The sequence below is a fragment of the Agelaius phoeniceus genome, chromosome 7, assembly GCF_051311805.1.
Source record: "Agelaius phoeniceus isolate bAgePho1 chromosome 7, bAgePho1.hap1, whole genome shotgun sequence".
In the NCBI taxonomy this organism is placed as follows: domain Eukaryota; kingdom Metazoa; phylum Chordata; class Aves; order Passeriformes; family Icteridae; genus Agelaius; species Agelaius phoeniceus.
Genome location: NC_135271.1, coordinates 35,514,785 through 35,538,559, shown reverse-complemented (window position 1 = coordinate 35,538,559; position 23,775 = coordinate 35,514,785). Strand labels below are relative to the sequence as shown.

The 23,775-nt window shown below is 64.3% G+C and overlaps 3 protein-coding genes across 5 annotated transcripts; 2 read left to right on the top strand and 1 right to left on the bottom strand.

Annotated features, from left to right (window-relative positions):
- Positions 1-53: 53 nt before the first annotated feature.
- Positions 54-11,767, top strand: PNKD (PNKD metallo-beta-lactamase domain containing). 2 transcript variants are annotated; one of them, XM_077181575.1, is made up of 10 exons: positions 54-205; positions 614-821; positions 8,984-9,099; positions 9,325-9,437; positions 9,670-9,728; positions 9,869-9,961; positions 10,174-10,337; positions 10,445-10,531; positions 10,644-10,759; positions 10,951-11,767. In XM_077181575.1, the coding sequence occupies exons 1-10, from the start codon at positions 178-180 to the stop codon at positions 11,122-11,124; spliced, it is 1,158 nt and encodes a 385-aa protein (XP_077037690.1). In that variant the 5' UTR covers positions 54-177; the 3' UTR covers positions 11,125-11,767. The 2 variants fall into 2 exon arrangements, with proteins under 2 accessions (XP_077037690.1, XP_077037689.1); XM_077181574.1 differs by lacking the exons at positions 54-205; positions 614-821 and adding an exon at positions 7,737-8,022.
- Positions 1,573-23,765, bottom strand: TMBIM1 (transmembrane BAX inhibitor motif containing 1). 2 transcript variants are annotated; one of them, XM_077181576.1, is made up of 12 exons: positions 23,630-23,765; positions 4,179-4,423; positions 3,993-4,075; positions 3,858-3,922; positions 3,693-3,746; positions 3,528-3,578; positions 3,329-3,368; positions 3,156-3,193; positions 2,847-2,934; positions 2,643-2,738; positions 2,322-2,375; positions 1,573-2,231 (listed from the first exon to the last, which is right to left on the bottom strand). In XM_077181576.1, the coding sequence occupies exons 2-12, from the start codon at positions 4,393-4,395 to the stop codon at positions 2,088-2,090; spliced, it is 930 nt and encodes a 309-aa protein (XP_077037691.1). In that variant the 5' UTR covers positions 4,396-4,423; positions 23,630-23,765; the 3' UTR covers positions 1,573-2,087. The 2 variants fall into 2 exon arrangements, with proteins under 2 accessions (XP_077037691.1, XP_054492496.1); XM_054636521.2 differs by lacking the exon at positions 23,630-23,765 and adding an exon at positions 7,441-7,581.
- Positions 11,967-21,398, top strand: LOC129122605 (natural resistance-associated macrophage protein 1). Its single transcript, XM_054636538.2, has 23 exons — positions 11,967-12,157; positions 12,397-12,609; positions 12,742-12,797; positions 13,118-13,204; positions 13,341-13,523; positions 13,706-13,830; positions 13,922-13,998; positions 14,091-14,179; positions 15,443-15,533; positions 16,121-16,224; positions 16,902-17,024; positions 17,318-17,437; positions 18,162-18,268; positions 18,347-18,417; positions 18,511-18,578; positions 18,710-18,865; positions 19,003-19,161; positions 19,341-19,430; positions 19,608-19,727; positions 20,160-20,309; positions 20,390-20,463; positions 20,917-21,070; positions 21,150-21,398. Exons 1-23 carry the CDS (start codon positions 12,082-12,084, stop codon positions 21,249-21,251), a joined length of 2,595 nt encoding a protein of 864 aa, XP_054492513.2. The 5' UTR covers positions 11,967-12,081; the 3' UTR covers positions 21,252-21,398.
- Positions 23,766-23,775: the final 10 nt, after the last annotated feature.

The window sequence follows — 23,775 nt, the reverse complement described above, 5'->3', positions numbered from 1 at the left end:
CCGCGCGCGGATCCCGCCCTTTCCGCCGGCAGCGCGGGCCGGCCCCGCCCTGCGCGGTGCACCCTGGGAGATGTAGTTTTCTGCGCACACACCGTGCGGCGCCGCCCGCCGACAGTCCCCGAGTGGCGAGACTGCAGCTCCCGGCATGCAGCGGAGCCGCTGGTGCACACGGGCACCATGGCGGCGGCGCGAGGCGTATTGCGGGGTAACGGCGGGCGGGCGAGCGGGCGGGCAGGAGCAGGGGGCAACCCCGGGGCGGGGGGGCCGGGACCGTTCCGCCACCTCCCTCACAGCACTGCTCCGCGGCCTTCGGCACAAGAGCCCCGAGACGGACGCACCCCCGCCCCGCCCCACCCCGCCGAGGAAAGGGCGTAGTGCCACGCCCCCGCTGCGCTCGGCCACGCCTCAGTTGTGTCGGTCGCGCCCCCGGCGCAGGGCCCGCCTTCGAGCGCCCCCTGGCGGAAGGGCAGGGCCTATGGCAGGGGGACGGGAATGGGGATGGACAGGGAAGAGGGCCGGGGTAAGGGCAGGGACAGGACCTTCAGGCAGCCCGGGCTGGGCCCCCGACACTCTGCCCCATAGCTGCCCCTCCCTAATGCTTCTCTCCCCGCAGGACTGCTGGTGGCAGCAAGAGCTCCAGCCAAGGGCTGGGGGCAGCCGGACGCCCGGGGCACACGGCTCTTTGGGCAGAACTGTCCCCGGCCCGCGGGACAAGGGGCAGGTCAGGAGCCAGTCAGGAGCAGGGGGCTCCCCGAGGGCGTGGAGTACATCCCCACACGCAAGAAGGGCAAGAACCCGATGAAGCCGGTGGGGGTGGCCTGGTGAGTGGCTCACTGGTGGGAGAGGTCGGCACTGGGAGGGCTGGGGTGGAACAGGGGTCCTGGGGGTCTGTACTGCTGAACAGGGCACTGTCCATGCAGCCCCAGCATGGCTCAGCACCCTTGCTTCCCCACCCACTCTCTCCATCTCCTTGACTGCTGGCTGTCCTGCAGGGCCATTGGATTGCCTTCCGGCATCATCCTCTTCCTCCTGACCAAGAGGCAAGTGGACAAAAACCGCCTCGAGCAGCTCAAAGTCCGCCAAGCAATGATGGAAGCCAACCAGGGCGAGTACGAGACGGAGCGATACAGCAGGATGGCCAAGAGGGCATAGCCAAGCTGCCCCCATGCCCAGGCTGTCACTGCAGCACCCTGGAGGGACTGGCCAAGGTGACACCAGCCCCATGGAACACATGACAGTGGCATCTGCCCTGCCTGTCCAGACCATGATGTGGTTGTGGAGCTGAATAGGAACAAATAAAGTGAAACAGCTCAGTGCCACTGTAGTTGCTCCCTCAGTGCTCAGCCCCAGGCTCTGCCTGCCTCAGCAGTCGGGGCCCCAGCTGTTCTGCAGCTGGGCTTCTGCCCACAACAGCAGGGGCTACAGGCAGGGGAGGGAGGCCAGCCTTGGAGCAGTGTGACCTTGTTTTTCCCATACCAAATCAGTGTTTGTGCTGCACCAGGCCGCAGCCCCCACTGAGTCTGCCCCCAGGTTTTTTGAGGGAGTTGCCACACAAGTAAGACTGGGACTGTCTGGAAAACTGAAGTGTTTTATTTAGCAAGTGCAACTTTGCCCACATCCGTGGCTGCGGGGCTCTGCAATGTGAGCTCTGCCACAGAGGTCCCAGCTGCCCCCTGCCCACACCGGGCACAGCCACAGCCCGGGGAGGGGGCATGGCCAGAGCCACATTTAAGGCACAGAGTGAGTGACACCAACTGTTCTCTGCCAAAAAATCCCAACATGATCCCAGCAGCCGCTGCCAGCTCCCTGTGCCCAGGCAGGGCTGTGACATTCCGCTGCCAGCCCAATGCCATTGGCACAGCCTCCGCAAGCGGTGCCAAAGCTGGGCTAAAACTGCCTAAACGCTGGCAACCAGTCCCCCCCACTGCCCTCAGAGCTTGTTGGGGGATGATCAAGGGAAGCCCTTTCCTTAGCAGCCTACAGGTAGGAATGCCAAAGCATTAAGAGTCACAGTAAGCAGACTATCCTGTACAGAGACCAGAGGAGGGGTGGGGGGCAGCTGGAGAGGGACAGGAGGGGTCCCAGGGCTAATCCCGGCCCACTATCTGCAGGATGAAGGTGAAGATGTAGATGATGTCAGTGTAGATGGTGAGGGCACCGTAGACATACTCCTCGGGGCTCAGCGTGTTCTTCCTGTTTCCCAGCACGAGTTGGGTGTCATAGGCAAGGAACTGCAGGGACAGAGAGTGTCAGGCAAGGAGCAAGGGGGAATTCCTCCCTCCCCAGTGCCCACCCCGCACCCTCTGCCTGCCCCAGCTCACCAGTGTGAAGGCGATGGCCCCGATGGCCGCATACAGCATGTGGAGCCAGGGCACCTGCACGGGAAGGGAGCACAGCAGGGTGAGCCGGGCTGCTGGCAGGCAGCAGGCAAGGCAGGGCACGTCCCGCCCGCTCCCGGCTCCGGAGGAGCTGCTGCCGATGCTGACACACCCTCTCCCTGCAGGCAGGCTGCCTTCCACGGCTGGAACCACACCCTGCTTCCAGCAAAGGGACCACCCAAACCCCCTGCCGGCCCCAGCCCTGTGGACAGCCAACCGGGAATACCCAGGGCTCCCCACAGCCCCTCTCTCCTTCCCACTCACGTATTTGAAGGAGAGGACGATGGCAGTGATGATCCCGGTCACCATGACCACAATGCCCAGCACGCAGAACAGCCCCGGACACGATGTAAAATCAACCTGATGGGGGGGGGGGACACACACAAATGTCACAGGAGAGCCCAGGGTGTCCCCACTGACCAGCTCCCCACCCATACAGGGACGGGCCGGGTGCATCCCTCTCCTTGCCTTGGTCTGGAAGCAGAAGATGGTCACAACGATGGCCACAATGGCGGTGATGAGCATGGCAATCAGGACAGCTTTCGTGTTGTACATGCTAGAGACAAAGAAAGTCACCTCCCACTTCAGTATCTGACTGCCAGAGGGGTGTTGGAGACCCTCCCTCACAGCCCCAATCCTGGACAGGAACTCTGCAGTCCCTGAGCCCAAGGGACTGGAGCATCCCCTGTCTCCTGGCAGCCTCTCAGCTGAGCTGGCTGCATAGTGGGGGACAGGAGGGACCCCAGATTCTATAACAGCAGGGTCCCCAGGGCATACCTGGCAATCGTCCCCGTCATCAGCCCCATGGCCAGCGTCTGTGGGAGAGAAGGGTGAGCTCAGTAGTCTGCCCACCTGCCCACATGTCCTCCTATCCCTCCCAGCACACCCAGGGGGAGCTGGAGTGCCATGGGGGCACCACCAGGACCCCCTGCCAGTCCCAGCGCACTCACAAAGATGCTCAGCAGGATAATATTCCAGGGGAAGCGTCTCCTGAGAACGAAACAGGAGAGAGGTAAGCTAGTGACAACAACCATGTCGTGTCCCCCTGGCCCCCACCACCCAGGGGCAGCCCTAGGCAGGAACCTATCTTGATGCTCTGGAGACACCCCCCATACCCACACACCCATCCTGGGGGCCCTAGGGACTCACCGGGGACCCTGGCAGCAGGCCAGCACCAGGTAGGTCACCAGGAACACAGCACTGCAAGGAGAGACAGCAGGTGTGAGCCCCACAGCCCCCACCAGGATCAGCCTGGGAGGCTGTGGATGTGGGGGCATGAGCTGGGGGGTGCGAGCTAGCAGAGCCCCTACTCACTATGAGGCGTAGTAGATGGCAGCATTCCTCTGGACAAAGGAGCGGACAGGGTGGCTGTGGGACAGGAGGGACAAGTGTGAGGGAGAGGAGACAGCAGCTACTGTCCCTCCGAATACCCGTGGAGGAACTCAAGCTCCTCTTTTTCAGGAGGAACCCTGTACTCACACAAAGGTGAACACAGAGATGATTCCCACCGTCACCAGGAGCTGCAGGGAGATGATGGCATAGACCTGCAAGAGACAGGGGGGTCAGCACTTGGCCCCCCACCCTGACAAGTGCCCCTGGCCCCTTGGGACTCACCTTGCGGATGAAGGCATGCCGGACTTTCCTATCGTCCCAGTCGACTGATTGGAAGGCAGAGCCATCCCCAAGGCCACTGTCACCTGTGGGGGACACCCCTCAGCACCAGGGCCAGCATGCAGCCCCCTCACAGCCCCCCCCTGTTTCTAGTACCCTCCCCCAAATAAACCAAGGTGCCCCACTTACCAAACCGCATGGGCATGGAGGGCATGGCCATGCCAGGATGAGGGTACCCCCCTGATGCTGGGTACCCCCCTGGCTGCGGGTACCCCGCCCCCGCAGGGTATCCCCCAGGCTGCGGGTACCCCCCGGCATAGTGGGGGGGCGGGGGGTACCCCCCGGGGGGCGGGGGGTAGAGCGGGTTCTTGTCATCGTAGAGCGGGGGTGCGCTGGGATGTGACATGCCGGCTCCCTGCACCTCCCACGGGCACCTGCAGGGGACAGAAGACGCGGGGGCTTCAGCACAGCTCACCTGGGCAGGACCTGTTCTCGGTGAGTGGAGCCGCAGGGGCAGGGACAGAGGGGATCGTGCAGCCACAAAACCTCCCCCTCCCACTTTAATAGCGGCTCCTAATGAGTAAGGACAAGGTGGCCTCAATGCCAGCAGGTCAATAAGAGACCAGGGATATCCCTTGGCTGGGGCCACCCGCATTCCTGTGCCCTGAGTCCCCGGCACCCGCGTCAGTGGCCAGCCGCGGGCAGGGCACAGCCACGCGCTGACTCAGGCTGCGCCGGGGCCGTGACCTTTCCAGAAGGGACCTGACCCCTCTGGCCGTGACCTTTCCAGAAGGGACCTGACCTCTCCATTCTTTGAAGCCCGCCCTGAGATTGCCAGGGAGGAAGGAGCAGCACCTCTGGCTGGTCTGTGGCTCCTGGTGGCACCACACTGAGGACAAATGGCATCACCCTGCCAACTGCCTGGGATGGAAACACAGGCTCTGATCCTCATCACAGCCACACAGATCCCACTGCCACTCCCATTTCAGGGGTGTCCCCCACCCAACAGCCGCATGCGTCACACAGGGGCTCCAGAACTCCTGAGTCCCCTTACAAGGGGATGTGACACCCACATCCCCTCTACAGGAGACGGACTCTTCCTCTGGGAGCGGAGTTGGGACCCGCCTGGGGCTGAGCTCCCCTCCTCAGCCACACTAGGCTCCCTCACAGAGCCCCCGGCAGCTGTGAGCAGGCAGCCCGGGCTCAAGGCCAGCTGGGCTTGGTCCCAGCAGGAGGAGGAGAAGGAAAGCAGGATCTCCAAGGCCAGGAAAACAACAGCGCTGCCAGTAGAGAGTGCCAGGCCTTTACCCACCTCCCAGCCCCTCAGCACTGGCACCCCAGACCCCAGGAAGGTGCCAGGACCCCCCACCACCCTCCTGCCCGCAGCGGTGATGTGATCTTGGGACCAATCCCAGGGAAGGAACGAGGATCTGATGCTAACCAGGCCCAGGCGAGGAGGGGATTGGGCCCTTCCTCCTGTGTGACGCCAGTGCTTCCCGCAGCCCGGGGCACACCCATGCCAGCCATGCTGGGCTGGGAGAGCAGTTCCGTGTCTGTCCCTCCATCCCTTCTGCCACCCAACTGTGCCAGCCATGGCAGAGCTGCCACAGTCACGCTGCCCTTCCTCATCATGATGACGACAGCACCAAAAATAAATAACCGGCATGGCAGTGACCATGCGGACAGGAAGTTCACTTTCTCCACACTGGTTTCCCAGAAAGCACAGGGGACCCCCTGGTGCCGCCTCATCTCTGGGGCCAGGGAAGGGCCCAAAATAGGACCTTGACCCTAGGAAAGCCTCTGTGACTGACACTCAAGTTACTGGGGGACCAGAGTCCCCAGGAGGGAGCCCAGGTGTCTGGGGAAAGCGAGGTGTATTTAGCTGGGACCAGATCAGCAGGGTCCTACCCTGTGCCCATGACCAGCACCTTGGGACTGCTCCAGCCCCTCAGGACTGCTCCAGCCCCTCCTGCTTCCACCGCATTGGGGTAGCCTTGGGCACAGGGAAGGAACCAGCCGGACGGGTCCCAGCAGCTGCCACACCCAGGGAAGCAGGCAGCCGAACCCTCCTAGGTCCATGGCACTGCACAGTCCCGAAACTCAGGTCACCAGCTGGATGGTAGATGGCAACCCGGGGCCAGCTCAGTGGCATGACACGGTCCCTGGGGACAGGGTGCTACTCTGCACTGGCACCGTGACTCAGCACAGATAAGGCACATATAGCAGGCACATGGGGCACAGCCAACCATCATCCCTTCCACAATCTCACAGGCAGCACAGGTTGTGTCCCCACCATCCACCGTGGCACTCCTGCCAGGCTTGGGGCCCTGCCACAAGCTCCATAGGTTCCTGGGGGAAACACAACCACCTTAGGAGGGGATCATGGTTTGGGGCAGGGAACGGAGCTTCCCACATTCAGGCTGCCTGAGAAAGCACCTCACTCTTGAGAAACCTGGAAGCTCCCACCAGTACAGCACAGGTCGGTACAACACAGCCTAGTATGGCAGAGCAGAGTGGCACAGCCTGGCATGGCATGGCACAGCCTGGTACAGTACAAAAGGGCACAGCTGCATCCTGCAGCACAGCACGGCTCAGTACAGCACAATCCAACAGCACAGCACAACACAACTTGTCCTGGCCTGGCCCAGCCCAGGCCAGTTGTGCTCAGTTGACACGAGAGGGTCAGTACGGCCCACCCAGGCGGGATGTCCCTGCTGGCCCACACCACTCACACACTACACAAGCTTGCTGGGGTTTGGCATCACCTCTCCCACATCTCTGCCCCTCTGCAAGCTCTCTCCCGGGGGCACAGACATGGGACAGAGGCATCCTCCTGTGCCCCAGCCCTGGCACCCCCACGCTACCCAGTGCTGGTCCCCACGCACCCCCATGGTGTCACCCCCACAAACCCGTGCCCACCCCTCCCGAGACACCCCACGGGGTCCGTGAGGACACTCACGTCCGTGAGGACACCGTCCACAGCACAAGTGTCGCTGCCCTCCCACGAACCACCCCGCACCACGCCCCAATCCCCTGCCACGCCATCGCGTGGGGTCCGGAAAACAGCACCAGTGCTACAGAGGGACCCCGCGCGCAGGGGTCCCGTCCCCCCGCGTCCCTCCCCGCGGGACCCCGTTCCCTCTCCTCCCGCCGCCGGACCCCAACCCGACGTGCCCCCACCCACTCCGGTGACAGGGGAGCGGGGTGTCGCAGCGTGTCCCCGCTGTTTAGCGACCGGCCGCCCACCCTCGCCCAGTCCCCGTCGGCCTCCGGGACGCTCGGAAGAGTGCTGGGACAGTCCCTCGCCGGCTGTGGCACCGGAGAGCGCAGGGTCAGGGGGGTGGGGGCACGAAGCGGGCGGAGGGGAGTCGAGAGAACGAGGGGGACCGCCGGGGGCCGCGGGCGGGACTCGGGAACGGCGGGGGTCGCGGAGCGGGGCGGGCCAGCCTACCTGCTGCGCGCTGCTCCGCCGGGCTGCGGCCGCCGCCGGACGGGACGAGCCGGGACGGGTCGGACGGGGCGGGGGCAGCCACCGCCCACCGCGCCCCCCCGCGGCGGCTCCGCGCCCTGCACCCGGGGCGGCCGGGACCGGCGGCGGGGCGCGCTGTCCCTCCCGCCTGTTGCTCCCGGGGACGGACCCCGCTGCCCTCGGCCGTCCCCCCGGGATTTCCTTTCCGCCGACTCTGACGTCACTCAGGGACCCCCTTCCTCACGAAATGACGTCAGCGGGGGGACACCCCTCGCGACAGCGGGGGGGGGAATCCCCTCCTCTCGGCGGGTGACGCGAGCGCGGTGCCGAGCGTGTGCCCCCCCCGCTCCCGGTGCCGTGGCGGCGGCGGGGCCGGCAGGGGGCGCGGCGCGGCAGGCGCGTGACGCCGGTTGGCGGCATGGCCGCGGGGCCCGGCGGGGCGGCGGCGGCGGCGGCGGCAGCAGCGGCCGGGGCGCGCGGGCTCGGGGCCGCCTGCCTGCGCCTCCTCCGCCGCGCCGCCGCCGCGCTCATGGCCTTCGCCGCCCCGCTGCTGTTCCGCCTGGGGTGAGTGAGCGAGAGAGCGAGAGAGCGGGGACCGCTGCGGGACCCCCGCAGGGAGGCAGCCGCCACCGCCCGCCTTTGTGCTGCCGCCGGGAGGGAGGGCCCACCGCCTCCCCTGCTTCTGCGGAGCCGCCCGGGGAGAAACCTGCGGCCGCGCCGGCACCGAGACACCGGGCTGGGGCTCAGCCCGCTCCGGCCGGGGGCGTAGGGGCGGGCGGTGTCAGCCCGGCCACCGGGGCCGGGGATCTGCCACCGGCTCCCCCCGCGCGGTGCCGGTCACCCTCCCGTGCGGGCGCCTTCTCTCGGGTGTCACCGCTGACCTGCCCTGGTGCCCCGGCCGTGGTCAGGCTACCCGGTGCTGGCAGGAGCCCCTGCTCCCCGGTTTCGGGCTCCCACCGCTACTACAGGGATCGCTCTCGGAGTGCCATCCAGGGGTGCCCTCGGCCGGGAATGGGCTTTGCAACCCGGGTCTTTACATGTCCGTCATTGCAGCATTCCCCGTCCGGTCCCAAATTGCTACTGTGCAAACGGGGAGGTCCCTCCGAGCCTTATGTCTTTTGCACCCCCACATGCACGGGGGCATTTCTTGCCTCCCTTTTCCTCGACCCATTCTCTCCTAATTCCCCGGACCATGGCAGGCTTGGGCATGTCTCCCCCCCGGAGCATGGAGAGGAACATCCAGCTCCAGCCCCTCCTGGTGAGCACCCCGCAGCAATGTCCCCCCCCCAGTCCTTGCTGCTCGAAGGAGCTGGAGGATGCCTGCTCGGGGAACCAATTCTGCCCTCACTACACATCTGGATTGTGGGGTACACACAGAACACCTGTAGCCCCCCCCCCCCCCGAATGAGAAAGCGGCCATGTATGTGTTCCCTGTGAGAGTGACAGCCCCGGCAGTATTCCCCTTCCCAAATGGGCTCCTTAGGGAAACTGGGGTTTAATACCTAGGGGTGTCTGCCCTCCCTAGGTACAGCCTGTACGCCCGCACACGCCTGGGCTACCTCTTCTACCAGCGGCAGGTGAAGAAGGCGCGGGAGCGGTACCCGCACGGCCACTCCGTGCCCCAGCCCTACTGCTTCCCTGGTGAGTCCGGGCAGCCCCTCCCACACCTCGGGCCTGCAGTGCCCCCAGCGCTTTGGGCTGGGGAGAGGTTGCCATCACCGAATTGTTTAACTAAGAATTTACTAAGAATAACTGTTTAACTAATTGTTTAACTAAGAATTTGATGTAAGATGTCGGGAGTTTGACCCGGACTCCCCATTTTCCAGCTGGGGGGGATCATGCCCTGATTGTGTCTCTTCCCCCCAGGGGTGAAAATCCTGCCCATTCCTGTACTCTCCAACAACTACAGCTACCTGGTCATCGACACTGGCTCCAGCCAAGCGGCCGTCATCGACCCCTCTGACCCGCTGGCTGTACAGGTGAGACCCCCACAACCACTCTGACCCGGTGTTTGGCTGTCTCCAGGTGAGGGGGTGTCATGTCTCTGTATTTTGGGGTTAGAGGGGAGCAAATTTGCTCCTAATCTGCAGCCCTTAGTGCCCAAGGCAAGACTGGATAATGACAGGGGAGCTGGGAGAGAGAGTTTAGGGAGGAAACTGGTACTTGGACTCTCTGTCCCCCCTTATCTCTCTGTCCATATTTCCTCCCCAGGCTGCCATCGAAGAAGAGGGCGTGATGCTGGAAGCCATATTCTGCACACACAAACACTGGTAAGGTGCAATAGGAGGCTCTGGAAGGGTTAGCGGCTGCTGTGAAGGCAGCGCCACCTGAGGTGACCCCCAGTCCTGCCCCATTTAGTGGGGAGAGTATGGGGGGGTACATTTGGGGTCTCTGACCTCCCTGTCTGCAGGGACCACAGCGGAGGGAACGAGGTGCTCTGCCAGAAGCACAGCTCCTGCAGGGTGTATGGCAGCGCTCTCGATGCCATCCCACGGCTCACCAAGTAAGTTCTGCACCCCCCTAGCACCCTGTAAATCTGGGGGGGCTTCATTCCCAGCCCCCACTGTCTGCAGCACTCACCCAGCAGTCCATCCCCGTAGTTCCATGATGGACAGAGTCCTGGCACGCTGCTGACACCAGTGTGCGAGAAGGGTTGCCAGGGGAGGTGCTGGGTTTGGGGGAGCACCCTGACGGTGCCCCCTGTTCCCGGCACAGCCCACTTGCAGACAGGGAGAAGGTGACTGTGGGCTGCCTGACCTTCGAGGCTCTCGCCACTCCTGGGCACACTGTGGGCCACATGGTCTATGTGCTGGACGGGGGCCCCTTCGGCAGCTCCCCCTGCCTCTTCTCCGGGGACCTCCTCTTCCTCGCTGGCTGTGGTGAGTGCACCCAACCCCAGACAGGGGCCTGGGGGTTATCCCATGCTGGGATGGCTTAGGGGTACCCCCCAGACCCCCCCATGACAGGCAGTTGTGTGGGGGTGCAGGCAGGCCGTTTGAGGGCTCCCCTGAGACCATGCTGGCCTCCCTGGACGTGGCCGTGAGCTTGGGTGAGGACACGCTGCTTTGGCCAGGTGAGTGTCCCCAGCAGCAGGGCAGAGCTGCTGCTGCTGTCCCCCTAGTCCCACTGCCAAGGGGGAGAGCCAGCTGGGGGTGATGCTAAGAGCTGCATATGGGGGTCCACAGGCCACGAATACGCACTGGAGTGCCTGACCTTCGCCAGCCTCCTGGAGCTGGACAATTCCGCGCTGGAGCAGAAGCTGCAGTGGGTGGTGCAGCAACGCCAGGAGAAGAGGAGCACGGTGAGGCCTGGGGGTCCCTAGGAGCAGCCCCCACCACCCCAACCCCTCACAGGGTTCCCTTGGCAGGGATGCTGCATCCCAACACCCTCTTGCATGGGGGGTGCCATAGGGGCAGGGGGCTCTGGGGGCATTCCCAGCTCCCTGCCGGGGGTGCTGCCTCCAGCAGGGGAGCTGAGCTGCTGCCCCCACAGTGCCCCTCCACGCTGGGGGAGGAGCAGACCTACAACCCCTTCCTGCGGACCCACCGGCCCGAGCTGCAGGAGGCCCTGGGACTGTGGCAGGCCGGGGGGGAGGACCCCGACGCCTTCCGTGCCCGTGTCCTCAAGGAGGTGCGGAGGCGCAAGGACCTCTACCAAGCCACCTAGATCTGCCCCCCACTCCCTGGGCCCCCCCTTTCCACGGGGCTGGGTGATGGTTGGGCACAGGGGGCCCAAGACTGTCCGGTTTGTTTTGCTGTGAATCTCCCTCCTGGGGTGCAGGGTTGGGGGAGGGGGACGAGTGGACACCCCCTTAAGTGGGCACCCCATAAGTGATCCTTGCCTTTGCTCCCTCGAACTTGGGGGTCACCAGCTGTCACGTAGAAGCACCTCAATCCCCTCTCGGGGGGTCTGTAGCCCCCCACCTCACTGCTGGGGCTATAGAAATGGCACCAAGGGCTTCTCCTACAATCCTTCCCCCCACTCCCCCGTTTTTCTGGGAGTCTCCACTTTCCCCTCCACCACCACCACCACCCTCTCTCTCAGCCCCCTCCCCTTAAGCCCCCAGTGTTGTGAATCTCCTTTGTGGGGGCTGGGATGGAGCCAGCAAGGGGAGGCGGGCCGGCAGTTCTACCTCCAGGCACGGGGCTCCCATCCTTGACGCCGGAGCCCCCCTGTACGCACACACACGCACGCACACACTGGGACGGGGCCAGAGGGTCGCACTGCTGGGGTATGGGCGGTGCTGCTTCGCTGGGGATCGGAGCCACAATCACCTCCACGCCCCAAATAAAAGACTGGATCAATTTTACACCTGTTCCTCCTTTTCTCTCCCTCTCGGTGGGGAGCCCCCGGCGCTAAACCCCGCGGCGGGGCGCGGCCCCTTTAAGGGGTGGGGCCAGGGCGTTGCTGGGAGACGGGGACGCGTCGGGGGCACGGGGTGGGTCCGGCAGGGCGGGGACCCGAGGGTGGCGGGGCCCGGGGGGACCCGACAGGGGCTGGGGGCTGCGGAGGCGGGGTGGGTGTCACTGCCCCCCAGGGTCAGGCGTGGGGCGGTCCCGCGGTTCGGGGGAGCCCCGCCGCCCCCTCACTGAGACCCCGGCAGCAGGAGCCCCCAGGCGAGGCATGGAGCCCCCTCCCGAGCGCCCACGGGACAGCCCGAGCGTGGCGGACACCGCTGCCGAGTTCCTGAGCCTCATCGGTGCGTGCCTCCTCCAGCTTCCCCCTTGTCCTGCAGGGTGAGGGCACCGGACCCGGCAGGAGGGAGCCGGAGAGTGAGGGATTGAGAGGGATAAATGGCGAGGGGCTCGGCCCAGCCTGCAGGGGGGGATGGAGACAGGGAGCACGTCTGCAGGGGCGGCAGTGACTTTGGGAGGGAGTGACCAGTGACCATCTCCTCGCGGTCACCATCTGTGCTGGGGTCACCATCCCTCTATGCAGGGCTGAAGGAGCTGGAGAGGTGCCTCTTTGCTGAGACGCTGGCAGTGGTGGCCGTGGGGGCCTCACCAAGGGACAAGGCACAGGGCCAGTGGTGGATGGCAGCCCAGTGGGCACCCTACCAGCAGGAAGGTGCGCCGATGCAGAGCTGCATCCTGGTGCAAACCAGGTTCCGAGGCAAGCAGAATGGTGTGCCTGCCTCCAGCACCCTCAAGGGTGAGCCAGGGATGGCCTCTGGGGGGTTCCTTCCTCCCCAGGGCTGGAACATCCCTGTCCACCAGCCCCCAGGGCTGGGAATGGGGACAGTCCAATCCAACAGGATTGGTTGACATGGCTTTGTTCTGCCAGCCTATGTGACCTGGCAGCTGGAGACCCTGGAGCAGGAGGAGCAAGAGTGCCTGGAGGTGACTGATATGGTGGTGGCATTTCCCCTTCCTTGTGTCCTACCCGCTGCCCTGGGGTGTGCCCTGCAGTGGTGCCCTCCTGGGGGCTGTGCCCCCTGCAAGGCTGCTGTGGGTAGTCTGGTGTCCTTCGTCATGCTTAGACTCCAGCTCTGCCCCACCAGCCTGGTCCCCATGCCCTCCTCTGGGTGGCAGCTGGGGTGGGGAGTTTCCCACAATGCATCTGTTGTGGTACCCGACTAACAGCGGAGCTGGAGTCGCCCCCTCAGAGGAGGGGTGCCCTGGCTCTGCCCTCCACCCCGTGCCTCCCACCCCTCCCACAGCTCACACCACACCCCACCGAGAAGACGACCCACATTGTGAGCCACGAGCACGGGATGACGGTGACGAGGACCCTGCAGGAGGGAGGGGTGAGGCTGAGGGCAGGGTGACATCCCGGGAGGGGACAGCACAGCTGGCCTGTCTCACCGGGGCTGCCCAGCTCGGGGGGGATGCTGCCCCTGGGGATGCAGGACAGCATCTGTGGCTGTCCCATGAGGCAGGCAGGTCTCTCTGCAGGCAGAGCCGCGGTGCCACAGCTTCTCGTACGGCCGGGCCAGGCTGCGGGCGCGGCTGCTGGAGGGCGCCAGCCTCCTGCTGCTGCGGGTGCTGGCCCGCCGGCAGACAATGCCCCCCGGCCTCGTCTTCCCAGCCATCAACAGCGAGGGCGACCTCTGCACCTTCAGCTATGTGAGCCGCCAGCCGGGAGGGCCTGTGGGATGGGCGGGTCTGGGTCAGGCTGGGACACCAGGGTGGGATGCGGGAAGTGGCAGTGGGCAGAATGTGGTGGGCAGCATGGGGGACACGTGGGGATGGCAGCTGGGGGCAGGGGTGACCGAGCCAAGGCTGACCCCTGGCTGTACCGCCCCCAGTCTGCCCTGGGCATCCAGCGGCAGGCGGTGGGCTCGGCAGAGACAGAGGTGTTCGTGATCCGCCGAGCCGTGCGCGCCAGCACAGGCGCCCCCAGCGTGTGGCACAGCAGCTTCCTGCCCAGCGGGTAAGGGCAGAGCCCCGGCCAGGGGCACCCAGCCCTGCCAGGCCCGAGGGACCCACGATGGGAAGGTCAAGGGCTCTGCTTCCCCTCTCAGGCATCTGGCTCAGCTGATGCAGATTGGCTCCCCAGTGCTGATGCTTCTCCAGGATGAGTCCATCCTCAGCAAGTCAGGTACTGAGCAGGGGAGGTTTGTGCTCTCCCAGCACGGGCAGCCCCTCCCCGCTGTCCAGGGGAAACACCCTGCCCTGCCTTTCTGCTGCCAGGTAGGTTTGAGCCCCAGCTCCCCTTCCCCAAAGAACCCCTGGACTGGGAGGAGGACATGGAGCTCTACTCCTATTTCCTGGACAGGAAGGTAAGATGGGTGGACATGGGGACAAGGGGACCTGGGGCTGTGCCAGTCTCCAGCAGGGTCTCCCCTGGTGTGCCCCCACACAGAGGGGGCAGGGGACAAACATCCTTCCTCACACCGTCCTAAGTGTGGGAAAGGACCCAGGCTCCTGTCCCCCTCACCCTGGCACAGTGCCCAGGGGGGAAATGTGTGTTCATGCCCACCCCACCCATCCTGTCCACCCCACTGCAGGAGGAGCTGCAACTCTCCCATGCTGCCTACCTCCAGCAGCACCCAGAGGTGCGGGCACTGCTGTCTGACTTCCTCCAGGCATTGCTCCACCAGCAGCCACACGATACCATTTCCTTTGCTGCGGAATTCTTCGCCCACCAGAGGCCCATTGGGACCCCCTTTGCCTCCACTGGGGCTGCCAGCCCCCTCCCCAGCTCCCCAGCTGGCCACCCTCCAGCTGACAGCAAATAAAGCAGCCAGCACTGCCTGTCCAGTCTTGTTTGCTTTGGGGAAACTGAGGCTCAGGGAGGGCAGGTGGAACTGAGCTGTGTGCTGAACCCCACCATTCCTTCTGGTTGAACCCTGCCCCTCTCCCAGCTGTTCCAGCCCTCACTTAGGGGGTGGGGGTGCCTGGAGCATACTGTGGAGCAGGGCCAGGCTCACATCCCTGCACCTGGCACCACCCCATGTGTTCCTGGGGGACACCCCTTGCCCATCTCCCTGTGGGACACAGCCTGGCTGGCAGAAGAGCACCCACTTTTGTTGGCACAGCTTGACACTGCAACGCTGGCAAGCCATCCTTTGTGTGATGTGAGCACCCCGTGCCCCAGAGCCCGCCTGGCTGGGTGCTTCCCCAGCAGCCAAGGCTGCATTTTGATCTCCTTGTGCAACACGTGCCTGCTTCCTCCTCACTCCCACTTGTATGGCATTTCCCCTACTCCCGTGGGGCCAGCCCTCCCTTCTCGCCCTGTGGGACACTGTCCCCTGTCCCCTCAGTCACCCCAGCAGAGCCTTTGGCATGTGATGGACAGTGACACGCAGAAGTGCTCCCACGCCCAGCGAGGGTACCTCGTGTTTGCACGTGTGTGAGGCAAAGGGGAGGGAAGGGAGGGAAGGGGAGGGAAGGAGAGGGAAGGGGCCTCCTGGCACGGGAGGGGGGGAACTGAGACTGTGTGTGCTCATAAGGGTAGGGAAGGAGCACTTCCTTCTCCTATCCTCCTCCTCTCCTCCTGAGGAGGGGGAGGGATGACACAACTGCGGGGGGATCCTTTAAAGGCAGGGCAGCGGGCACTGCACTCAGAGCTGAAATCAGGAAGCCTCAGCACTGTGGCTGGATCGGGTCCATCCATGGCATCACTGGAACCAGGTGAGCCTCCCAACACTTCTTGGGACCCCTTGTGCATCCTATCATCCCCTAGACCCCCTTCCCTCCACCCTGGGACCCCTGGCTGTGCTCCATCTTTCAGTGGGCACCATCCCCCCCAGCCTGTCCTGGATTCCCCACCTGCCCCATCCTCTGTTCCCTCGAGCCTGGGAATGTGATTCAACCAATTCCCAGGATGCAGGTGGGCTGCAAAGGGGGGATTAGGACCAGTACCAGCTTCTTGTCCTCACTCTATGCCCATCCAGCAGCAGGAGCTGGAGTAGGGTCCCCTCCTGTCCCTGCTGCCCAGAAACGCCCTTGGCTCTTGGACTGCTGAAGACAGGGCTCAGACCAGGGGTATTAGGGACGCCTGAGCTGGAGGCAGCATCTGATCCCTTTGAGTGGCCTTTGATAGATCCCAAATAGTCATCCTCATGCCCCCCCTGGAAAACTGGTGCTTTTCCCTCATGGGGTTCATCAGGCAGGGTCAGGTGGGACTGAAGGAAGCTGGTACCAGGGCTGCCAGCCCACCAGTGTCCTTGTCCCCCTGGCAGGCTGCCACCTCCCTTCCTCTTCCTTGTCCCCCTCAGGCCTCACCAGGTCCCTGAACAGGGGCCCCGTGCCCCCACAGCGCCCTGGCACCCAGGCCCAGACCTACCTGGACGAGCTCATCAGCATCCCCAAGGGCAGTGGGGTAGGTGCTGCACGGCTCTCTCAGGGAGGGCAGGGGAACGGGACAGTGCTGCAGGGAGCTGGAGGTGGGGAGGCAAAGGGCCACTGCAGTGGGGAATATGTGTCTTGGTCATGCCCTGGGGACATGCCCCCAGCCCCCCAGACCGAGCTCAGGCAAGTCATGGCCCCAGGTTGAGTGTTTCCATGCTTAGAGTTTTCCAGATGGAGAAACTGAGACAATGGGGCAAGGTGCTACCCAGCCACAAGGATCACCCCATAGCTCACACAACACTCCTGGGCTACCCATGGATGAGCCCAGTGGGGCTCCCCAAGGCTGCTTGCACCCCACCAGCCCCCCCATCCTTGTCTGGTCTCGGGGCAGTGGAACAGAGAAGGGGAAGGAATAGTAATCCCTAGAGTAGCAAAAGCAAAGGACAGCAGTGGAATCCCATGGGTGCCTGACAGCCCTGGGACCCCCCTGCAAACCACTGTCCAATGGGTCAGAGGGGCCTCACTGCCCCTCCAGCACTGCTGCTAACAGGGAGAGGCTGGGGGCAGCATTCCCTCTCCAAAACTGTCTGGAAAATGCCCTCCGTGTGCTAAACACATCCATGCGGGCAGCACCGGCCTAAGGGGGCTGGATTAGGAGACCCTGGCTTTGAACGGAGCTCCCGGCTCTGACCTGCTGCCTTGTCCCAGCCCGGGTTCAGCTTCAGGAAACTCTGGGCTTTCACCGGTCCCGGCTTCCTCATGAGCATCGCCTACTTGGACCCAGGCAACGTGGAGTCGGACCTGCAGGGAGGGGCACTGGCGGGATTCAAGGTGAGCCGGCTCCCCCCGGGCTCAGGAAGCAGGCGGGGGTTTCGCAACCTCTCCAGCGCCAACGGCTGCCCATGGCAGCTGGCTGCCCCGGCCCGGGAGCAGGAAGGGCAAGGGGGCCTCGGCACAGGGTGAGCGCACCCGGGGGTGCCGGGGGGCGCCCCCTCTGACTGGGCTGGGAGAGCACCTGCACCCCCTCTCTTCCCTGAAACCCTGGTTGAACCGGGGACCCCCGGGCGGCTGGGTCCTGCCCAGCACACCCAGTCCCTGCTGCCTGCCTCCCTCCCGCCCCCCAGCTGCTGTGGGTGCTGCTCTGGGCCACCGTCCTGGGGCTGCTGTGTCAGCGCCTCGCCATCCGTCTAGGCGTGGTGACCGGGAAGGACCTGGGCGAGATTTGCTACCTCTATTACCCCAAGGTGAGCAACCACGGGGAGGGACAGCCTGGGACCCTGTGCTTGGGCTGGTGACAGTCCTAGCAGGGCCTTGCAGGGCTCGAGAGGAGCAGGAAGATGCTGTGAGCAACCTGCCTCTCTCAGGGGCTCCCCAAAGCCCCCCAAGCCCTGCTGTCCTCCACCTAGTGCCCCACCCCTGCAGTGCAGGGGCCCGGGGTGAGAGGTGGTAAGCAGCTGCTTCAGTGTGCTGGTGTGACCTGGGGACACATGAGAGCGTCCCCGCGGGAGTGAGCCCAGGCGTGGGGCAGCAACGCGAAGCGGAGACGCGGGAAAGCCTGAGCGTGTTGGGGCAGAAAGTGGGGGGAGCTCCAGAGGAGGGATCACATGACAGGAGGGGGGAGTTGGGGGTCCCATCTAAGTGTCAAGATCCTGATGGGAGGAATGAGCTGCGTGAATGACATGTCCCCAAAAGGAGGGTTGGATGCATTCCTCTGCCCCACCTCCCTCAAACCCCTCTATCTAGACAGACAGATCCTATCTTCAGCTCTCACTGGGGCAGGGATGAGGAGGGGAACAGGCTCGGATTTAGCATCCATCTTTCATCCTGAGATTGTGTTGAGAGGGGTCTTCTGGGTCCCCATGCTGCTCTGCTACAGCCTGGAGACAGGGATTTGCACCCAGGATGCTGAGCTAGCTTGCCCAGAGCTAGGCACCACTGGGGACTCAGGCACCTCATGGTCCCCTCCAGGTGCCCCGCATGCTGCTCTGGCTCATGATTGAGATCGCCATCATTGGCTCTGACATGCAGGAGGTGATCGGGACAGCCATTGCCTTCAGCCTGCTCTCAGCTGGCCGGTGAGCCTCCCCACAAGCACCCCCAGCCCTGCTCCACAGAGGGCCATGTATCTAATCCCACCCCTGGCCATCCTGCAGCATCCCCCTCTGGGCTGGGGTCCTTATCACCATCGTGGACACCCTCTTCTTCCTCTTCCTCGATAAGTATGGTGAGCACCAGGATGAGGGCTGGGGGTATTGTCAGTGCCCATGTGGCACCAGTGTCCCCTGCTCTGTTCCACCCTATCTCTTGACCTCTCTAGGGCTCCGCAAACTGGAGGCTTTCTTCGGCCTCCTCATCGCCATCATGGCCCTGACCTTTGGCTATGAGGTGAAGGGGGGAGCTGGGGACAACCCTTTTCCTGCAAGGCTGGCAAGGGACCCCACCACACGGTGTCCCCGTGCTACCAGCCTGTGCTAGGGGGCTGGCAGCTCACAGTGCCCCCTCTCACTGCTTCCCAGTACGTGGTGGTGAGGCCAAGGCAGGTGGAGGTGCTGAAGGGCATTTTCCTGCCCAGCTGCCCGGGCTGCGGGCGAAAGGAGCTGCTGCAGGCCATGGGCATCATCGGCGCCATCATCATGCCCCATAACATCTTCCTGCACTCCTCCTTGGTCAAGGTGAGATCAAGGCACTGCCATGGGCACGGTTCTGTCAGGGTGCCTCAGGGTACACTTGGTGGGGACCAGATGGCCCTGGCTGTGGGACAGGGGTGCTCAGGTGACCCCTTGTCACCCATGCCACTGGCCATGCCCAGACACGTGTGATCGACCGCTCCAAGAAGGAGGCGGTGCAGGAGGCCAACATGTATTTCCTGACCGAGTCCTGCCTGGCCCTCTTTGTCTCCTTCCTCATCAACCTCTTTGTCATGGCTGTCTTCGGCGAGGCTTTCTACCACCAGCGAAACGAGGACGTGGTGAGTGTCACCTCACGGCCACAGGGAGATGGCAGCTGTGCCCAGCTGTGGACATGGGTGGGACCAGCATCCCCTGGGGACGGCACGTTCTCCTTCCCTGAGAGGTGATGTGTGGGGATCCCCTGTGCCTGTGGGAGCTGCTGGGTGGCTGTCACACTCGTGCCTGCCATGCCTTACAGCACAACAAGTGCATCAACAGCAGCATCAGTCACTACGCCAGCATCTTCCCCACCAACAACGAGACAGTCTCTGTGGATATCTACCAGGGGGTGAGTGCCACCAGGCTGTGTCCAGTGAGCATCCATTCCCATTTGGGGGATATGTCACTCTCCCCATCTACCCCTGGCACTGGAGGGGGGTTATAACCCCACTAGAGATCTGGGAGCTGATGGGAATGCCTGGGGTAGGGGACACTTTAGGGTGCCCACTGGAGTGTCCCTACACAGGGTGTCATCCTGGGCTGCTATTTCGGGGCAGTGGCACTGTACATCTGGGGCATCGGGATCCTGGCAGCAGGACAGAGCTCCACAATGACCGGCACTTATGCAGGGCAGTTCGTCATGGAGGTGAGAGACAGGGATGCTGGCCCTTGCCCCACGGGGAGGGGCTGAGAGCAGGGAAATCACAGGTGAGCCCTGGGCAGGGGGTTCTATGGGCAGCACACCCCCCCAGGAGTGCTTGGAAGCATTAATTGCCCACCATTCCTGCAGGGAGCTGCTGGGTGGCAGCTTGCGAGCACCAGTGTCCCTGTTCCCCAGGAGGTGGGATGGAGACAGTGCCCACCCACTCACCCTGTGGGTGCCCCACGCAATGTTTCCCTAATTAATTAGATCCTCTGTTAACGAGTCGGAGCTGACACCTAGTGGGGCCCGGCAGCCCTGCAAGAGCCCGCTCAGTGCCCTGGCACAAAGGAGGGGGAGATGCCGCCCATGTTCCCCCCAGCCAGGGTTTTGGGGGGACACAGGCACAGCGAGGGTGCGGGCTCTGCCGTGTTCCAGGGCTTCCTACAACTCCGCTGGTCCCGCTTCACCCGGGTGCTCCTCACCCGCTCCTTTGCCATCCTGCCCACTGTCTTGGTGGCCGCTTTCAAGGACATCAGCCACCTCACAGGCATGAATGACCTGCTCAACGCCCTGCAGAGCATCCTGGTAAGGGGGTGGGAGGGCATCACCTGCCCCAAACACCCCGGCCTGGCAGCCATGACATCCCCATCCCGCTCTCCTTTCAGCTGCCTTTTGCCGTCCTGCCTGTGCTCACCTTCACCAGCCTGCACCCGCTCATGCAGGATTTCAGCAACAGCCTGTGAGTGCTAGGGCACGGGGAGGCACAGGGGAGGCAGAGCAGGGAGCTCTGGCTGCAGGCACCTTCCCTTTGGCCCATCCTGCCCCCCAAACCATGCCATGGGGCAATTAGTGTACAGACATTGGAGGGATATGTTCCCACCTGCCCAGGGCAGCCAGAGCGGAACAGACCCCATCACTACCCTCGTCATCCTCCTCCCAGTGACACATCTGGTTCCTTGGGCACCCCTGGACCCTCAGCAACCTCCTGGCACTGCTAGTCCTGGATTTGGAAGGTGGCCAAAATCCACACCTAGAGTCACAACCACGGGGTGAAATATAGCTGTGGGGTGCAGAGATGTTCCAGTTGGGGTCTGGCTCACCTACAAACTCAGTTCCCCCAGCCCTTTGTGCCCAGTGGCGCACAGGCTGGGTGGTCCTGCCCTGGCACTGATGCCCACTGCCCTGCTTGCAGCCCGGGGAAGGTGCTGATGACCCTCATAACCGGGCTGGTCTGCGCCATCAACATTTACTTCGTGGTGGACTTTTTGCCAACACTGCATGGCCTGGAGTACCACATTCCCCTGAGCCTGCTACTGGTTGCCTACGTGGCTTTCGTCGCCTACCTGGTAGGGCTGGCACCGCGGGGTAGGGGCGGGACAGTGTCCCTGGTGGGTGCTCATCCACCTGTCCTCTTTGCCCCTGCAGATCTGGACATGCAGCATCGCACACGGAGCCCGGTTCCTGGCCCGGGGACACCACAGCCGCTTCAATTTCGGTCTCACCCTCGACCCAAAAGAGACCCGGTGACAGATCCCATCCCTGCCTGTTATCCCCATGTCCCTGCCCGAAGCGGCCTCCTGGACACGGATTTGCTGCCACTCTGAGTCCGGGCATGTTTTAGCCAGAGATGCACCCGGCAAGGAAAGGGTTAACAGACAGGCAGACCTCCCCCCAGGATCTGAGCACTCAGCGCTTCTTCCCACCCCCAACCCCCGCCAATTCCGGGGTGCTGGTCCGGGCTGGATGCGAGGGGAGTGGGATAGAGCGGGACATTCTCCCATCCACTGGCACAGACGCTCCAGCGAATGAGCCGCGTCGGAGACTTCCCCTGCTCATTACTGCCGGGAACGGCCGGCCCCCGGGACCGCTAATTACCGCTGGGGACCGCTAATCACCGCCGGGGACCGCTAAGCACCCCCCGCCGCCCGGGACCGGCCCCATCCCCACGGGGGGCTCCGAAACTCGGGGGGAAGGGGATGGCTGATAAACGGCGCGTTTGGAACCCGGCCTCGGCCTCGCTGCTGCTGCTGCTGCTGCTGCGCGGCCCCGGTGCGGGGCGGGAACCCCCCGGGCCCACCCGTACCCCGGGGGCGGCCCTTTTGCCCCGGGCGGGGGAGTGGCCGGGGTTGCCAACGCGTGGGGGCTCGGCGCCAGCTTTTCGCATTCCGCCGGGGGGAGCGGGGCGGTGGGGGGCCCGTCCGTGCCCTCTCCGCCCCGGATGCCCCGTTTCCCGCCCGCCGGTACCGCCGGATGCGGATGCGAAGCCGCCCGGGTCCCGCACGGCGGGCGGGGGGTCCCGGCGCGCTCGGCCCCGCCGCGGTTCGGTTCGCACTTGCGAGACGCTCCCTGGCCGTTTCAAGGCTCCCCCCTCTGCCCAGGACCCCCCACCCAAAATCCCCCTTCCCGACCCCGCTGCTGGACGGGGAATTCTGGGGCCGGGCACCCCCCCAGCCCGTGCCCCCCACCCCGGGAAGGGACCCCCCCCCCCGCTCCCGGGGGCCGCGCTTGTTTATGTGAAGAATGTCCCCTTCCTTAAAAGGGCGATGGCGGACGGGGTGGGGCGGTGCCTCCCCCGCCTCCGCGGTGGCCCGGCCTGAAGGAGGGGCCAGAGCTGTGGGGCCCGCTGAAAGGCGGGGGCTCCCCTGAAAGGCGGGGGCTCAGCCCACCGAGCCACGGGAGGAGGAGCAGGAGACGCCCCTGGCTCGGGGTGCACCTGCCCGGGGGTACAAAGCTTTGGGGGGGGGTCCTCAGCGGGCGGAAGGCTGGGGGGACTGGGGTCTGCAGGGTTATGGCTGTGGGGTTTGCTGTTCTCCAGCTGGAACCTGCAACCTAGAGCACCCTCAGCTCAGGGACACCTGCAACCTAGAGCACCCTCAGCCCTGCCTCCACCCACCCCTTAGGAGAAAGGTCTTGGAGCGGGACACTATCTCTGTGGTTTTTTGGCCGTGGGGCTGCTCTTGGTGGGGCACAGCAGCCAGGGCTAGGTTGGAGAACAGGGGAAAGCCTCCAGGACCCCAATCTAGGAGCAGTGGGGTGGGACAGAAGGGTCCCTGAGTGCCCGATTGAGTGGAGCCTGATGCTTTTCTGCCTTGTGTCCTCACCCTGCAGCCCAAACAATCCATCTGGGCGCTGCCTACTCCTGGCCTGGGCTTGTCCCACAGCCCCAGGACAGGGACAGCGTCTCCCTGAGCTCCCCAGCTCAACCTGCCCCCAAGCAGGCAGTGGAACTGGAAGTAGTGCTCCAACCACCGCTGCAGGCACTGGCCCGGAGACTTTTCTAATTGCATTAATTGGAGGACTAACAGGGCCTGTCTGGACTCATCAGGGAGAGAGGAGGAGGAGGATGTAGCCAAAGGGACAGGGGTCCTGCAGGGGACAAGTGTGTGGCCTCTGCAGCTGTCCCCACAGAGAGCAGCATCCCCCAGCAGCCCAGCCCAGCCAGATGCTGGGGATGAGGCAGACATCCCATCCAGCTCCACCTGGGCTAAAGGAGCACAGGGGTCAGCCCAAAATAGAGAGCAGAGGAAGCACAGCCCCTTTCTTCCTTTTCCTCCTGCTGGGCCAGGAGACAGCGGTGGCTGCCCGATGTGGGAGGCTGCTGCCGTACAGAGGAGGGGCAGCGAAACTGAGGCACGACCGCTGCCCGCCGTCAGAACCGGCGAAGGGGGTGGCAGGATGTAATGTCCCTGCTCCCAACAGGGGCTGGTCCCTGCCATGGCTCGTGGTGCCGGGATGTCCCGCGTGGAGCCGAGAGTGCAGGAGCGGCAGGTGGAAATCGGCTTTTGTACGGCCAGAGCTCCGCCTGCCCCGCAGCACCGCGGCTCCCTGTGCGGGCACCTCCCAGTCCCGGACCCCATTCCCCAGTGCGGTCCCTGTGGGCATTGGGCCAGAAAAGGCGATCTCACCTCCTGAAGCTCCCAAACAGCAGGCGGGAGAGGTGGAAAGATTTCCAATGAGCTCAGATGAGTTATTTCCAACCTGCTGCACCCTCGAGGCAGCGCTGGTAGAGCGCGCAGCATCTCCTGCCCCCGCGGTGGCGGGGTGGGGACCG

Excerpts from the sequence above, each read along its gene's own strand:
- PNKD (XM_077181575.1), top strand. The coding sequence starts at position 178 with ATGGCGGCGGCGCGAGGCGTATTGCGGG. Across the intron at positions 822-8,983 it reads AAGCCGGTGGGGGTGGCCTG|GTACAGCCTGTACGCCCGCA; the intron begins GTGAGTGGCTCA and ends TGCCCTCCCTAG. Across the intron at positions 9,729-9,868 it reads TTCTGCACACACAAACACTG|GGACCACAGCGGAGGGAACG; the intron begins GTAAGGTGCAAT and ends CCCTGTCTGCAG.
- LOC129122605 (XM_054636538.2), top strand. The coding sequence starts at position 12,082 with ATGGAGCCCCCTCCCGAGCGCCCACGGGACAGCCCGAGCGTGGCGGAC. Across the intron at positions 17,438-18,161 it reads GCTACCTCTATTACCCCAAG|GTGCCCCGCATGCTGCTCTG; the intron begins GTGAGCAACCAC and ends GGTCCCCTCCAG. Across the intron at positions 20,310-20,389 it reads ACGCCCTGCAGAGCATCCTG|CTGCCTTTTGCCGTCCTGCC; the intron begins GTAAGGGGGTGG and ends CTCTCCTTTCAG.
- TMBIM1 (XM_077181576.1), bottom strand. The coding sequence starts at position 4,395 with ATGTCACATCCCAGCGCACCCCCGCTCTACGATGACAAGAACCCGCTC. Across the intron at positions 3,194-3,328 it reads TTATCCTGCTGAGCATCTTT|ACGCTGGCCATGGGGCTGAT; the intron begins GTGAGTGCGCTG and ends TCTCTCCCACAG. Across the intron at positions 2,232-2,321 it reads GGGCCATCGCCTTCACACTG|TTCCTTGCCTATGACACCCA; the intron begins GTGAGCTGGGGC and ends CTGTCCCTGCAG.